Source organism: Leucoraja erinacea, chromosome 18, assembly GCF_028641065.1.
Source record: "Leucoraja erinacea ecotype New England chromosome 18, Leri_hhj_1, whole genome shotgun sequence".
NCBI classification, from domain to species: Eukaryota; Metazoa; Chordata; class Chondrichthyes; order Rajiformes; family Rajidae; genus Leucoraja; species Leucoraja erinaceus.
The window spans coordinates 10,422,164-10,437,986 of NC_073394.1; the positions used below are offsets into that span (position 1 = coordinate 10,422,164).

At 47.9% G+C, this 15,823-nt stretch overlaps 1 protein-coding gene across 6 annotated transcripts in view; it reads left to right on the forward strand.

Annotated features, from left to right (window-relative positions):
* Window positions 1-15,823, forward strand: part of LOC129705630 (homeodomain-interacting protein kinase 3-like) — a 151,202-nt gene that overhangs the window by 120,470 nt on the left and 14,909 nt on the right. For all 6 annotated transcript variants that reach the window (XM_055649275.1, XM_055649278.1, XM_055649277.1 and 3 more), the window contains 5 exons: window positions 4,033-4,152; window positions 4,875-4,961; window positions 7,714-7,898; window positions 9,814-9,973; window positions 15,073-15,196. In XM_055649275.1, the coding sequence (XP_055505250.1) occupies window positions 4,033-4,152; window positions 4,875-4,961; window positions 7,714-7,898; window positions 9,814-9,973; window positions 15,073-15,196 (676 nt within the window). The remainder of the gene's footprint in view (window positions 1-4,032; window positions 4,153-4,874; window positions 4,962-7,713; window positions 7,899-9,813; window positions 9,974-15,072; window positions 15,197-15,823) is intronic.

Genomic DNA, 15,823 nt, shown 5'->3' on the forward strand with positions numbered 1-15,823 from the left:
CCACCATGTCGTGGAACATTGGGAACCATGGTTGGGTAGGCCAGTCGGGCACGACCAGAATGCCAGAGGCTGAGTCTGCCTGAATTTTCTGGAGTACCCGACTGATGAGGCAGAAGGGAGGGAAAGCATAGAAAAAGAAATTTCCCCAGTCCAGCGTGAAGGCATCTACCGCTGCTGCCTCTGGGTCTGGTTCCCAAGCCACATACATGGGTAGTTGGTGATTTAACCTAGACGCAAACAAATCTATATCTGGCGTACCATATTGCTTGATAATTTTAGCAAATAATTTTGGGTCCAACATCCATTCGATGTTGTCGTTGAATTTTCGTGACCTGGTGTCCGCCACTAAAATTAGTTTGCCTGGTAAATAGGCAGCTGATAGCCAAATATGTCTCTCGACACACCATTGCCAGATTATAGCAGTTAATTTGTCGCATGATACTGATTTAATGCCACCCATGTGCTGGATATAAGATACTGCCGTAGTGTTGTCGATCATAATTCTAACATGCACGTGTCGCATACCAGATGCATATGCTTTTAGCCCATAAAAGGCGGCGAGCATTTCCAAAAAGTTAATGCCCAGTGATTGTAGTAGCGATGCCTCTGAGTTAGTCCATCTGCCACCTGTGCTGTCTTTGGAGTTAGTAGCTCCCCAGCCTAAAGCACTGGCATCCGTTGCAATGGTTATGTTAGGATTGGTTACGGTGATAGGACTGTGACTGTGCCAAATATTGTCAACCCACCACTGAAGTTCTGATTTGGCTTCAGCGGGTAAATCCATTTTGCGATCATAATGCCCCCTATGAAGGCGTAATGCATGAGTCCTTGCTCTTTGTAAATTTTGATAATGCAAGGGCCCATGTTGGGCAGCCGGAAATGCTGCTACTATAGAGCCAATAACTCTGGCTACATGCCGTATTCTAGGTTGTGGTGTGGCAATTAAATGGCTACAAGCTTCAATGAGTGAAACTGTTTTGTTTCTGGGCAGAGTGACAGTCATGTGAATCGTGTCAATAGTGAAGCCTAAGTAATCCATGTTAGTAGTAGGCTCCAATATTGATTTATCTGGGTGGAGGATAAAACCCAAAGTTTCAAGGAGTTGTTTAGTGGCTAACACTCCTGCGACAGCTTGTTCCCGTGTTCTTCCTAATATGAGAACATCGTCCAGATAGGCCACTACTAAATGTTTTAGTTCTCTCAATTTCTTCATGGCCACTTTAAGAATTTTCGTAAATAGTCTGGGAGCTGTCGTTAAACCATTGGGCAAAGCTCGGTACTGCCATAGCTGGCCCCTCCAGATAAATTTCAGATATTTAAAGTAATCTTTATGAATGGGTACCAAATAGTAAGCATCTTTGATATCTATGCTTGCCATGTAGTATCCCTTGGAGATCAGTTGTCTGGCAGTGACAAATGTCTCCATTTTGAAATGTTGATACTCAACAGACTGATTGAGTGATGTCAGATCAATAATAATGCGACATCCACCATCTTTTTTGGTTTTGAGAAAAATATTCGATACAAATTCTTGCGGCTCGTGTGTGGTCATTTCTATGATGCCTTTAGCCACGAGCCGATCTAGTTCAGCTTGTCCTTCTACCTTCTCAACTGCCGAGGGAAGGAACACCCTTTGGGGCATGTGCTGAACTGGCGGTTCTACGCCTGGTTTGAATTCAATCTTGTATCCACTAATACTGTTGAGTATAAACTGATTGTTAGTAAGGGAGCACCAAACATGCTTGAAGAACCTCAAACGTCCCCCTGTTAATACTACACCCTTTGTCTGTGTATGTTGACAGGAACCAGACCCACCTACCTCCATGTTCACTTGTGGGGTCGTTTCCGGTGGGTCTGGCCCAAGGTTGTCCGTGTTGGTGCTGCGGTGGGGCGGCGCATCTTCCCACGGCTCCGCCCTGGGCCCCGCTCTAAAAAAGAGCACTGGGGGTAGTGGGAGGCGGTCACCAGGCTTTCACCAGCTCGGTATCTGCTGGTGGCTGCCGAGGCGTGCGGCCAACTGGGTGTCTTCGCCCTGCTCGGTCCTGGCCCTGCCCTCATGAGGCCTACTGGTTTTGCCGCCTCTTCCAACTCCTTGAGCCTTTTGGCCAGATCCGCACCAAATAGCAGCGCCTGTCGTTCGGGCGCTGGAGCTTTACAGAGGCCGGCATATGTTGGGTTGAGGGCAGGCCTGATGTTGTCCCGCCGTAGGTTGTTTAGCTCATACGTGGTGCTGCACATCAGTGCGAGGGCATCCTGCTGGGGTAGGGTCAAGTCTTCATCCCCAACGGACCGAGCAAAGGCGGTGACGGCTGCTGAGTGGAGCTTCAGGACTCGCTGCATTTTGACCTCCTGAGCCCTTATGTGCTGCCCCAGCTGGTTCCAGATCTGCCCATTTACCGTCTTGACCCTCAGCGCCTCGCAATTTTCGGGCGCGATGTAGTTGTCAAGGGCCTGCTGGACAGCCTTGTCCTGCAGCGGGTTGTTGGACAGCCTGTTTATAGTTGCCGCCATTCTGGGTGGCAACACCATCCCAGTTGTTGGTGGTGCCGCATATCGGCCCACTACACCCAGTAGCTCTTCTTCCGGCACGCCCGGCATGCTGACGATATCCTCCGCCTGCCCTTGGGATAGGCCAGCCCAGTCCTGGCCTCCCTTACTGCCCTCGAATATAGAGGGTACAGAAGGGTGTGGAGAGGAGGAGGCCAAAGCCCGTCCTCCTGGGAGATGCCGCATCTCCTCATTGATCATACGCTCGAGGAGCTGCCTCATGCAGCTTATCCGAGCGTCTCCCCTTTTCGGTGGGGGAGAGTGTTCCCGTTCCTCCGAATCATCGGAGGACACCGGCCGGTCGGTTTTCGCCTTCCTCCCTGTGCGGGGCGTTGAGATCTGCAGCACTGGGGGCGGCTCGGTGTTGGGTGAGCGGGAGCGTTGAAAAAGCTCCTCCGCTGCGAGAGGCTGCCGTCCCGCTATGGACCCGTCCTCGGGTGGAGTAGGGCAGGCAGTCCTCCTGGCTGGTCGCTTGCGAGAGGCCATTATTCTCTCTAGCGCGACTCTGTAACAAAAAAGACACTTACCTGAGGTCTCGTCTTTATGCTGCAGCTGGAGAGCCTGGCTCCAGCTGCTGCCGCTGTTGCACTGCTGACGTAATGCCGCGCCTGCGCGCTGGGTGGGTTCTTCACGTAGTCACTCACGTGACTCCGAAGTAAAATTGTAGGCTTGGTAAATGTAAAAAATTGTCCCTAGTGGGTGTAGGATAGTGTTAATGTGCGGGGATCACTGGTCGGCACGGACTGGGTGGGCCGGAAGGGCCTGTTTCTGTGCTGTATCTCTAAACTAAACTAAACAGAACTAAACCACCTTGAAGCAGACCTCAGGAATATCACCAACGGCAAGGGCTATATCGATTGATAGTAGAACCAGTAGATCCTCTTCTGGGTCCAGCACGCAGAGAGATGCAACACTCCCGTGCCGTCCCACATGTGTGTGTGTGCCCGTGTGTTTGAAGATTTGGTGTTGTGCTCTGTGTTTCTGCCTCCATCTACTTCTGAAACATAGATGACACTATTTAGTTCTGAGTTCCACAGTTTGAACCCAGTGATAAGTTTAGTTTAGTTTAGCTTAGAGATACAGTGCACAAACAGCCCTTTGGCCCACCGAGTCCGCGCCGACCAGGGACACACACTAGGGACAATTTACAATTTTACCGAAGCCAATTAACCTACAAACCTGCATGTCTTTGGAATGTGGGAGGAAACCGGAGCACCCATAGAAAACCCACGCAGGTCACGGGGAGAACGTACAAACTCCATACAGACAGCACCCATAGTCAGGATCGATCCCGGCTCTCTGGCGCTGTAAGCCAGCAACTCTACCGCAGCGCCACCGTGCCGCGCGTTGATAAGGATGACATGGTTCAGCCAATAAAGAAAAAAAGACTGTTGCCCTGATGTATTCTACCCACAGTTGATGCGTTGTGTACATTGCTGCATATGGAGCCAAGGAAATGATCCATGATTTTATTTTAACCCACAGATACGTTATATTTCTCAAACACAAGGGTTACCAGGAGATCATTTATTAAACGTTGGGACAAAGACAACGCGGTTCTTCTCCAGAGACATCGACTCAACATATTCAGGGTGGAAAATGAAGGTACTTGTTGAATTTGCTACATCCTTTACTCAAACCTGGAGCATTATTTCCAATCGAGTGAATCTTGTTTCCTTGGCTCTGGTTTTAGGTTACTCCCATCGATTATCCAATTATTGCTTTCATTCAAACTTATCCAGTGCTCTTTGTGTCTCAGACCTGCTTTGCCTTACAACAAAATATTAACGCATTGTTGCTCAGACTCATAGAACAGTGCAGCACAGGAACAGGCCTTCTCCACACCATCTGTGCCTGACATAATCCCAAATTAAACTCATGCCATCTGACTGCATACGATCCATATCACTCCATTCCTGCGTATTCATCTGCCTATCTAAAAGTCTCTTGAACGCCATTATCTCCTCACCGCCCTCACCTTCATGGTGACACAATGGTGCGGCTGGGAGGGCCACTTCCTCACAGTGCCAAAGACTGGGGTTCGATCGTCATCTCAGTTGCTGTCTGTGTGGAGTTTGCACGTTCCACCTGTGACCGCATGGATTTCCTCCGGGTGCTTCAGTTTCTTCCTGGATCCCAAAGACGTGCGGGTTTGTAGGTGAATTGGCCTCGGTACAAAAAAATTGCCCTGAAAGCTTATCTGTCTGAAGTGGGTGCCGATAAGAAAAGTGTGTCGTTAGCAGGAATAGAAAACTGATTTTGGTGGATTTTTCCCTCTGTCCCTATGCTTATCCTCTATTTTATTTCAATTGTTTATTTGTTTCCAGACTCCGGAAGAACATGAAACAGAAACAGGGATGAAATCGAAGGAAGCCAGAAAGTATATCTTTGGTAGTTTGGATGATATAGCGCATGTAAGTCTTACAATCGTAGAACTGTGCAGCACAGAAACGTGCCATTTCATCCATGCCGACCGTGATGCCTATCAACGCTAATCCCATTTGCTGACATTCGCCTAGTATCTTTTCCAAGTTCCTGTCTAAAAGCCTTTTAAACTCTGCAATTCCATCTGCCTCCATTACGCCCTCGAGCAATTCCTTCCACATATTCACCAGCCTCGTTAAACTTACCCCTCAAATGTCCTTCGCATTTCTTCCCTCACACCTCAAACCGAAAAGATTCTCTCTATTTGATCTCTGCCCCTCATGATAGTGTGAACCTCCATAGGGTCACATCAACAGCCTCCTCTGCTCCATTGAGAATGAACCCAACCGATCCAATATCTCAATTTGATTGCTCCCTTCCATTACAGGCAACATCCTGGTGAATCTCTTCTTCACTCTCTCTATTGCTCTCACTTCCTTTCTGTAGTGTAACCACCAGCGCTGTAATATTGTGTGCACAATATGTTAAATGTGATCCAACCAATGTTTGAAATCACAACCACTGGACGATCCAACTTAATCCCTTGGCCTATGAAGGCAAGCATGCAAAATGTTCGACCACATTAGCCTTACTCCCCATGCCACCACTTTCAGGGAGCTTTGGACTTGCACCCCAAGATCTCTGTGTACATCAACACTTCCTAGATCCCTGCACCCCTCAAATGTCCTTCGCATTTCTTCCCTCACACCTCAAACAGAAAAGATTCTCTCTATTTGATCTCTGCCCCTCATGATAGTGTGAACCTCCATAGGGTCACATCAACAGCCTCCTCTGCTCCATTGAGAATGAACCCAACCGATCCAATATCTCATTTTGATTGCTCCCTTCCATTACAGGCAACATCCTGGTGAATCTCTTCTTCACTCTCTCTATTGCTCTCACTTCCTTTCTGTAGTGTAACCACCAGCGCTGTAATATTGTGTGCACAATATGTTAAATGTGATCCAACCAATGTTTGAAATCACAACCACAGGATGATCCAACTTAATCCCTTGGCCTATGAAGGCAAGCATGCAAAATGTTCGACCACATTAGCCTTACTCCCCATGCCACCACTTTCAGGGAGCTTTGGACTTGCACCCCAAGATCTCTGTGTACATCAACACTTCCTAGATCCCTGCCATTTACTCCATATGTGCTGCCAGAATTTGACCTCCAAAATCTATCGCCTCACATTTGTCTGTGTTTTGAATTCCATAAAGGATCTTTAGCCAAAGGGGAATCACTTTAGTTCCAACTAAAGTTACTCAAAATCAGATGGAGTTGGATTAAATGGCATAGACATTGCCTAATGGCAAATTGGAGGATCAGCGCCTCATATTTTATTCGGGCAGCTTATGAATGTTGAGTATGCAGCAGTATGAATATTGAATTCTCTCATTTTAAGTAACCTCTACAAATATTGTCCCTCCCCCTTTACCTCCATTCCTCCACTAAATGTCAGTTAAGCGGTTCCACAGTTTGCGACGATGTATCCCTCTTGGGATCACACCATCCCTAGCCAACAATCTGCCTATCAGGGTACACAATAGAGCTGGAGAAACTCAGCGGGTGCAGCAGCATCTATGGAGCGAAGGAAATAGGCGACGTTTCGGGCCGAAACCCTATCAGGGAACCTCCCTGCCTGAGGCCATCTGTTGCCAGCCTCAAATTGTCCTGATTTTTTCTTGCTTCCAAGACACCCAACCTCCCCCACCACCCAACCACCCAACCCTCCCCACAATCACTGAAGATGGGTCCCGACCCGAGACGTCACCTATACATGCTCTCCAGAAATGCTGAGTTACTCCAGCATTTGCTGTCTATCTCAGGAACGTAACCCTGTCATATCCTGAGGGGGGGACCTACAGACTCAATGGGTTAAATAATCTTCCCCTAGCTGTAGAGAAACAAGAAGCACAGTGAGATATGCACGTACATCTGTTACTGCATGGGAACTGAACCATTCTACCACAATTAGAGGTACACAAAAATCCTGGAGAAACTCAGTGGGTGCAGCAGCATCTATGGAGCGAAGGAAATAGGCAACGTTTCGGGCCGAAACCCTTCTTCGCTCCATAGATGCTGCTGCACCCGCTGAGTTTCTCCAAGATTTTTGTGTACCTTCGATTTTCCACCATCTGCAGTTCCTTCTTAAACACTAACACCATTAGAGAGCAGGCCTGAACTACTATCTACCTCATTGGTGACCCTCCTACTATCTGGCTTTGCCTTGCACTAAACGTTATTATCTTATCATGTATATGTGCACCGTGAATGGCTCGATTGTAAGCATGTATTGTCTTTCCGCTGACTGGATAGCACGCAACAGAAGCTTTTCACTTCGGTTCACGTTTCAGTTTGAGTTTAGTTTATTGTCACTTTGTACCGAGGTACAGTGAAAAGCTTTTGTTGCGCGCTAACCAGCCAGCGGAAAGCCAATACAGGATTACAATCGAGCCATTCACAGTGTACAGATACGTGACAAAGGGAATATCGTTTTGGGGAAGGTAGCCGGTAAAATCTGATTAAAAATAATCCGAGGGTCCCCAATGAGGTCGATCGTAGTTCGGGACTGCTCTCTGGTTGCGGTGGGATGGTTCAGTTGCCTGATAGCAGCTGGGAAGAAACTGTCCCTGAATCTGGAGGTGTGGGTTGTGCCCGATGGGAGAGGGGAGAAGAGGAGACAATAAACAAACTAAACTAAACTGCTGCTAAGTTTACCGTGTGGTCTGGCCGTAGGTGAACGTGGTGATGGATTTGGAGGGAAGTGACCTGCAGGCGGAGAAGGCAGATCGCATGGAGTTTGTCAGTCTGTTGAAGAAGATGTTGCTGATCGATGCTGACAAGAGGATCACTCCAGTAGAGGCTATGAGCCACCCCTTTATAGCCATGCAGCACCTACTGGACTTTCCACACAGCAACCAGTAGGTCCACTTCTATATGTACAAACACGTGCCCTGCAGAGACATCACGGCTGTCAGCTAGTCCTTCAAACCCGCTGCCCTCTACCTGCCAGTGTTGTGTTAATAATTTACCTGAGATAGCATCTTATTGTGCGGGAACAATGCTTGTTTCTTTTCCAGAACGCACAGTTAAGCAGATTAGAATTTCAATGTCAGATCACGATTTCCTTCTGCTGTCATAGGATGTGGATTTGACAACAAGCGGGTGCTAGATGGTCAGTGTGGACTCAATGGGCCGAAGGGTCTGTTTCAGTCCCGCGTGATTTAGTGGCAAAGTGCTGGGATACACTCAATGGGCCGAGTGGCTTTCTTCAGTGACGTAAGCTCCATTTCCTCCCAGTGCAAGAATGAAATGGTTGCGGGGACGTGTGTGTGGCAGGGAATGCTCGATTAGTCAGCAGTTGCTGCCCATTCACCTTGAGCTGATGGTGCTGAGACACTGCCCCCTTGACCATTCATGCTGCACAGTGAAGATGTTTCTGCCAGTGGTGTTGTGACGAGCAATTCAGTCCAGTGTAGAGAGTTCTGTGCCAATGTAGAGAATTTCAGTCCTGTGAAATAGTCTCGTCCAGTTGAGTATCAAGGGTTATGGGGAGAGGGAAAGATAGATCAGCCGCGATTGAATTGCAGAGTAGACCCGATGGGCCGAATGGCCTAATTCCGCTCCTAGATCTTACGAACAGTGTAGGGAGTTTCAGTGCAGTGTGGAGAGTTCTAGTTCAGTGTAGATGGAGCAATGCTGATAGGCTTCCAAGTCGGGATGGTGTATGAATCAGTGGGCACCTTGGGAGGTTGCCGTACCCCTTCTTGTTTCTAGATGCTTCCCAGGACTGAGATGCCGTTGAATGGTGCTACAGAGCATGTTTGAAATGGCATGATCCCCTCGGGGTTGAGCCTCTGCCTCACAGCTCCAGAGAACCCGGTTCAATCCCAACCGCCACTGCTGAGGGAAGAATAACATGTGATAAGTGTAAGTGGGTGGTCAGCATGGACTCTGTGGGCCAAATGGCCTGCTTCAGTCCTGCATGATTCAACAGCAAAGGGCTGGGATAGACTCAATGGGCTGAATGATTTTCTTCTGTGATGTAAACGCCATTTCCTAACTCAAGCATGAAATGGCCTTGATTGAATGTGGAGAGGATGTTTCGACTAGGACTATGGCCTCAGGTCCTATAAAAGAGACGGGATCTTATAGAAACATATACAATTATTAAGGGATTGGACACGCTAGATGCAGGAAACGTGTTCCCGATGTTGGGGGAGTCCAGAACCAGGTGCCACAGTTCAAGAATAAGGGGTAGGCCATTTAGAACTTAGAACAGGAAAAACGTTTTTCACACAGAGAGTTGTGAATTTGTGGAATTCTCTGCCTCAGAAGGCAGTGGAGGCCGATTCACTCGATTAACTCAAAAGAGTGTTAGATAGAGCTCTTAGGGCTAGCGGAATCAAGGGGTTTGGGGAGAAGGCAGGAATGGGATACTGATTGTGGATGATCAGCCATGATCACATTGAATGGTCGTGTTGGCTTGAAGGGCTGAATGGCCTACTCCTGCACCTATTGTCTATGTAACTATGAATTTCAATTGATATCTTTAAATCGGAGATTGACATGTTCTTGATTAGTAAGGGTGTTTGGGGTTATGGGGAGAAGGCAGAATGGAGTTGAGTGGAAAGGACAGATCAGCCCTGATTGAATGGTGAGTAGACTTGATGGGCCGAATGGCCTAATTCTGCTCCTGGAACTTATGAACTTACAGTTGAGGGAGAGATGAGTGCATTGTGGCAGGCTTGTGTGACTTGGCCAGGTAATGCCTTATTTGCATAACAGGGACACGTGATTCAGGCATGTAACGCCCTGTTTGTTCCCTCTCCTCAGCGTCAAGTCCTGTTTCCACATAATGGATGTCTGCAGGTGGAGGCCGAGCTTGTACGATGTGATCAACCGCAATAAGATGCCATTCATGAGACCAGTTGCCTCAAATAATGCCGCTAACCTGACCGTGGCTTTTAATAAACTAGGCTCAGTACACAGCCAGGTAAGGGAAGAGCTGACCTCCTTCAGCGGTTCAATGGTTCTCCTTTGAGTTAACGCAACAACTGAGATCACCAAGGATAGACACAAAACCCCGGACTAACTCAGCGGGTCAGGCAGCATCTGTGGGGAAAAAAAATGGGTGACGTTTCGGGGCGAGACGCTTCTTCAGACTTATTTCACCAACTGAACGGTGGGGAGAAAGCAGTTTGCAGACGTACCTAGACACATGGGCATGTTGGTTTGGGCAAGCTTAGATCAGTTCTGAAGGAGAACGTGTGTGAATGTTTTGGTGGCACAATGGTAGAGTTGCTGCCTCACAGCGCCACACACCCGCATTCCATCCTGACCTCAGGTGCTACCTGTGTGGAGTTTGCACGTTCTCCCTGTGGCCGCATGGGTTTGCCCCCGATGCTCCGGTTTCCTCTCACGTCCTAAAGATACGTGGGTTTGAAGGTTAATTGGCCTCTGTAAATTGCCCCTGTTGAGTAAGGAGTGGATTAAAAAGTGAGATAACATAGAACTAATGTGAACAGGTGATCAAATGTGTAGGAAGGAACTGCAGATGCTGGATAGACACAAAATGCTGGAGTAACTCAGCAGGTCAGGATGCTGCCTGACCTGCGTAGTTACACCAGCTTTTTCTGTCTATCTTTGGTGAATGGATGATCGAAGGTCAGCGTGGACTCGGTGGGCCGAAGGACCTGTTTCAATGTTATATCTCCAAACTAAAACTAAATGGAATATTTGAAGGAGAGGATGTGGGAGAGAGAGAGCAGCTGAATGAATAGCCTCACCTTGCTTTGCTGTGAGACCCTATCGCTCCAGTTATTGACATGGTGTGGCTTCTTTCACCCAAAACCGTTCATGACCTTGTCTCGCTGTTCATCCTGAATGTCTGTGCGGTGGGTCATCGGGATTGTAATATGGATTCTTAGCCAAACGCACCAGAAACATGGGTCCAAATCCCACCACCACTGCAGGGGACAAATTTAAATTTGGTCAATTGAATAATTCTGCAATAAAAAGCTCGGCTCAGCATTGGGAACCATGAAACGCCCAGACTGTCCAGAAAACATATACGATTTACTGATGGAAACTGCTACCGTCACCTCATCTAATTGGCTTCCTCATCATTGTGGGGGCATTTAATTGCCCCCCAGGAATGGATTAGCAGGTCAGGGTTCAAGCATCATTGGGGCAACAAATGCAAACTTTGCCAGTGGGGCCCGCCCACATCCTGTGACTCATGAACAAATAACCATTTGATTAATTCCCCCCAGCAGGTCAGGGTTCATGCTTGTTCCTCTCCCTTCCAGTAATGGAGATTAAGCAAAGCATGAATAGTAACAAAAAGCTGGAGTAACTCAGCGGGTCAGGCAGCATCTCTGGAGAAAAGGAATAGGTGACATTTCGGGTCGAGACCCTTCTTCAGACTTGTGGGAAGGGAAGCGTGGATACAGACCCTCCGTCCCACCGTGTCCGCGCCGACCAGCGATCACCCCATCCGCTAGCACGAACCTACACACTAGGTACAATTTACAGAAGCCAATTAACCTACCAACCTATACGTCTTTGGAGCACCCAGAGAAAATCCATGAAGTCACAGAGAAAGTACAAACCCCGTACAGACAGCACCCATAGTCAGGATCAAACCAGGGTCATAAGGTCACATGTGATAGGAGTAGAATTAGGCCATCCGGTCCATCAAGTCTACTCTGTCATTCAATCATGGCTGATCTACCTCTCCCTCCTAACCCCACTCCTACGTTCTCCCCATAACCTCTGACACCTGTAATAATCAAGAATCTATCTATGCCTTAAAAATATCCACTGACTTGGCCTCCACAGCCTTCTGTTGCAAAGAATTCCACAGATTCACCACCCTATGAATAAAGTAATTTCTCCTCATCTCTTTCCTAAAAGAACATCCTTTAATTCTGAGGCTATGACCTCTAGTCCTAGACTCTCCCACTAGTGGAAACATCCTCTCCACATCCACTCTATCCAAGCCTTTCACTATTCTGTATGTTTCAATGAGGTTCCCTCTCATTCTTCTAAACTCCAGTGAGTACAGGCCCAGTGCCGACAAACACTCACCATAGGTTAGCCTACTCATTCCTGGAATCATTCATGTGAACCTCCTCTGGACTCTCTCCAGAGTTAGCACATCCTTCCTCAGATATGGTACCCGAAACGGCTCACAATATTCCAAATGTGGACTTTATCAGCACCTTATAGAGCCTCACTCAGCATAACATCCCTGTTTTTGTATACAAGCCGTCTTGAACTAAATGCAAGCATTGAGTTTGCGTTCTTTACTACTGATTCGACCTGCAGATTAACCTTTTGAGAATCTTGCACCGACCGGACTCCCACGTCCCTCTACACCTCCGACTTCTGGATTCTCTCGCCATTTAGAAAATAGTCTACGCCTTTATTTCTACTACCAAAATGCATGACTCCACATTTTGCAACACTATATTCCATCTGCCATTTCTCCGCCCACTCTCCCAACCTGTCCAAGTCCTTCTGCAGAGTCCCTGCTTTCTCTACACTACTTGCCCACTCCACCTATCTTTGCATCATCCGCAAACGTGGCCACAAAGCCCTCAATCCCCTCGCCCAAATCATTAATATACAACGTGAAGAGTAGCGCCCAAACACAAACCCCTGCGGAACTCCGCTAGTCACTGGCAGCCAAGCTGAAAAGGCCACCTTTATTGCCACTCTTTGTCTTCTGCCATCCTGCCAACCTGCTATCCATGCTAATATCTGCCCTTTGATACCGTATGTCTTTGGGGCAGAAAGAAGGCAACTCTACCGCTGCACCACTGTGCCGCCCTTGAATTGAAACTGCATGAAAGTTGTTGCTCTTGCAGCTAAACCGCACAATGTTCCCACCTCAGAACCTGTGAACCGTACAGCTCGTGGGAAAAGCAGCTTTAGTCTCCTGCAGGGGTTAACTGTATTGCGGGTCCTTTAAAATGTGCTCTGAACATGCTGACTCTCACGTAGACATACACACTACTCAATTGCGCCACCTTGTGTCAAAGCGGATTATTCCGAGACAGACACGCTGGAGTAGCTCAGCGGGTCAGGCAGCATCTCTGGAGAAAAGGAATAGGTGACGTTTCTGGTCGAGGCCCTTCTTCGGAGACTGTATCTTCCACAGAAGGACATATTTCAAAGCTTTACCCGTGACGTTGCTCTGTCCGATCTTGTTTGCATGTGCGGTGATAAAATAACTAGGACATAGCACATTTGAAAGCCTGGTATAAACAATTGTTTTTTCTTGAATGCATGTTGAAATTTGATTACTGCCTGAAAGGATAGCAAAGCGATAGACCAACGTGAGCAGGGAAGAGCTATAAGTTACTCAGCCACTATTCAGTGGTTTCGTCCCTGCTCCTCAACAAAGGTGGAGCTGACTGAGTAATGACTATTTTTAAAAGTGAACAATAACTCTTCAGCTCCTGTGGAGTACGAATCAGCAATCAGCGAGCTCCACCTTTGTCATGGAACAGGCATTAAGGACCCCTTGTCTTATTGCTTCCCACAAAGGGGTACTCGTTCCCACTCCTGTTCCCTGTCATTCCGGGGGGGGGGGGGCAGAGGGGGGATACAATTGGTGGTCAGGCAGCATCTGAGGAGAAAAGGAATTGGTGATGTTTCGGGTCGAGACCCTTCTTCAGACTAAGGGCCTCGACCCGAACATCACCTATTCCTTTTATCCAAAGATGCTGCCTGACCTGCTGAATTACTCCAGCACTTTGTGTCTATCTTTGGTTTAAACCAGCATCTGCAGTTCCTTCCTTGATGGTGGTGAGGAAGAGACATTAGCAATATTGAAAATCTATAATTGCGGATGCTGGAAATCTGAAATAAAAGCAAAGTTCTGACGGAAGACCATTGACCTGAAACATTAACTCTGTTTCTCTCCCCACAGATGCTGCCTGACCTGCTGAATGTTTTCAGCACTTTGTTTTCATTTAAGGGAGATATCCAGTCTCAGAGCAGTGAGGTGCCCGTGAAGTGTATTTTGATGTGTTGCCATTTCTTTCGTATAGGAATTGTTACTGCCAAATTCACACAATATGTGTGATGTTGAACATGATGTGACCAAATAATGTTTATTGATCAAAACATAAAGTGCTGGTCAGGCAACATCTGTGGAAACAATGGATCAGGATCCTTCTTCAGTCCTGAAATGTCGCGTGTCCACTGCCCTCCACAGATGCTGCCTCATCTGCTGAGTTCTGCCAGCTCTTTGTGTTTAGTTCGAGATTCCTACATCTGCAGTTTCTTCTGTTTCAATGTTTCACTAATGTTTCTGGCAGGTCAATAGTGGCCTCAGGACAGTAGATAATATTCTTACAAATCAGTAGCTCCAGCATTTCTCTGCTTGTCCTTAGCGCCTCCTCCGATGCTGTGGTACTTCCTTGTTACTTGGCTGGGCGTGTCGGCCTTGGTTACCTGTTCAAGTTGTGTTGGAAGGAACTGTAGATGCTGGCTCACACCAAAGATCAACACAAAATGCTGGAGTAACTCAGCGGGTCAGGCAGCATCTCTGGTCAGACTAAAGAATGGGTCCCGACAGAAACATCACCTATTCCTTTTCTCCAATGACCCGCTGAGTTACTCCAGCAATTTGTGTCTTACCCGTACAGGTTTCTGGACAGCAACATGAGCCTGCGGTTTTCTGCCTAGCGACCAAGTCATGGTTGGAAGGGGTTGCCACTCGGGAAGCCTGGTAACTCATGGTGCAACAGGATCTCCCTGCTGTAGGCAATGGCACCATGACAGAAATGTGACCTGGGGAATAGCGATCCTGACTAAGGGTGCTTGTCTATACAGAGTTTGTACGTTCTCCCTATCACCTGCGTGGGTTTTCTCCGAGATCTTCGGTCTCCTCCCACATTCCAAACACGTGCATGGTTTGTAGGTTAATTGGCTTGGTATGAATGTACATTGTCCTTAGTGTGTGTGGGATAGTGTCAGTGTGCGATCGCTGGTCGATGCGGGCTCGATGTATCTCTAAACTAAACTAAACGAAAACGTGGGCAGAATTGCGCGACTGATGGCTGTTCTCTCTCCATCCAGCATTTACCACCATCTGGAGCTTCCCTAATGCACCACGGGATACCAATGCAGCCAGGGGCTGCGCAGTTTGGGTGCAACGAATCTTTCCAACAGACCCTCATCCTGTGCCCACCCACAATCCAAGGTAGGAGGGGCATATGGCAGACACGCCTCTGCCAGCCAGCGCGGAGCACTCAATACCTGCTGAACTGTTGTGTTATTCCTCGTACACCGGGGTGCGGAGAAGCTTTACGAGGATGTTGTGCAGGCTGGGGCTTTATTCCTTGCAGCAAGGGGTGATCTTACAGAGGTGTACAAAATCATGAGAGGAATAGATTGGGTGGACACACGGTCTCTTTAGGGGAATCGAGAACCAGAGGATGTAGGTTTAAGGTGAGGGGGAAAAGATTTAATAGGAACCTGAGGGCTAGCTTTTTCACACAAAGGCTGGTGGGTGTAATAGCCCTGTCCCACAGGTGCGAGTTCATTCCAAGAGCTCTCCCGAGTTTAAAAATAATCAAACTCGTGCTAAGCACGGAGAATGAACGTAGCGGGTACGTCTCTTAGCGCTAACGGCAGGCACTCGGGAAGACTCGCTAACGGCAGGTAAGCACGGGAAGACTCGTGAAGATGTTTCAACATTTTGAACGATGTCCGCGAGAGCCCCGAGTACCGACGAGTGGCCATTACCGTAAATCTCCCAGTTCGAATCAGGGCAAACTCGGGAGAACTCTTGGAATGAACTCGTACCGTGGGACAGGGGTTTTAGGAA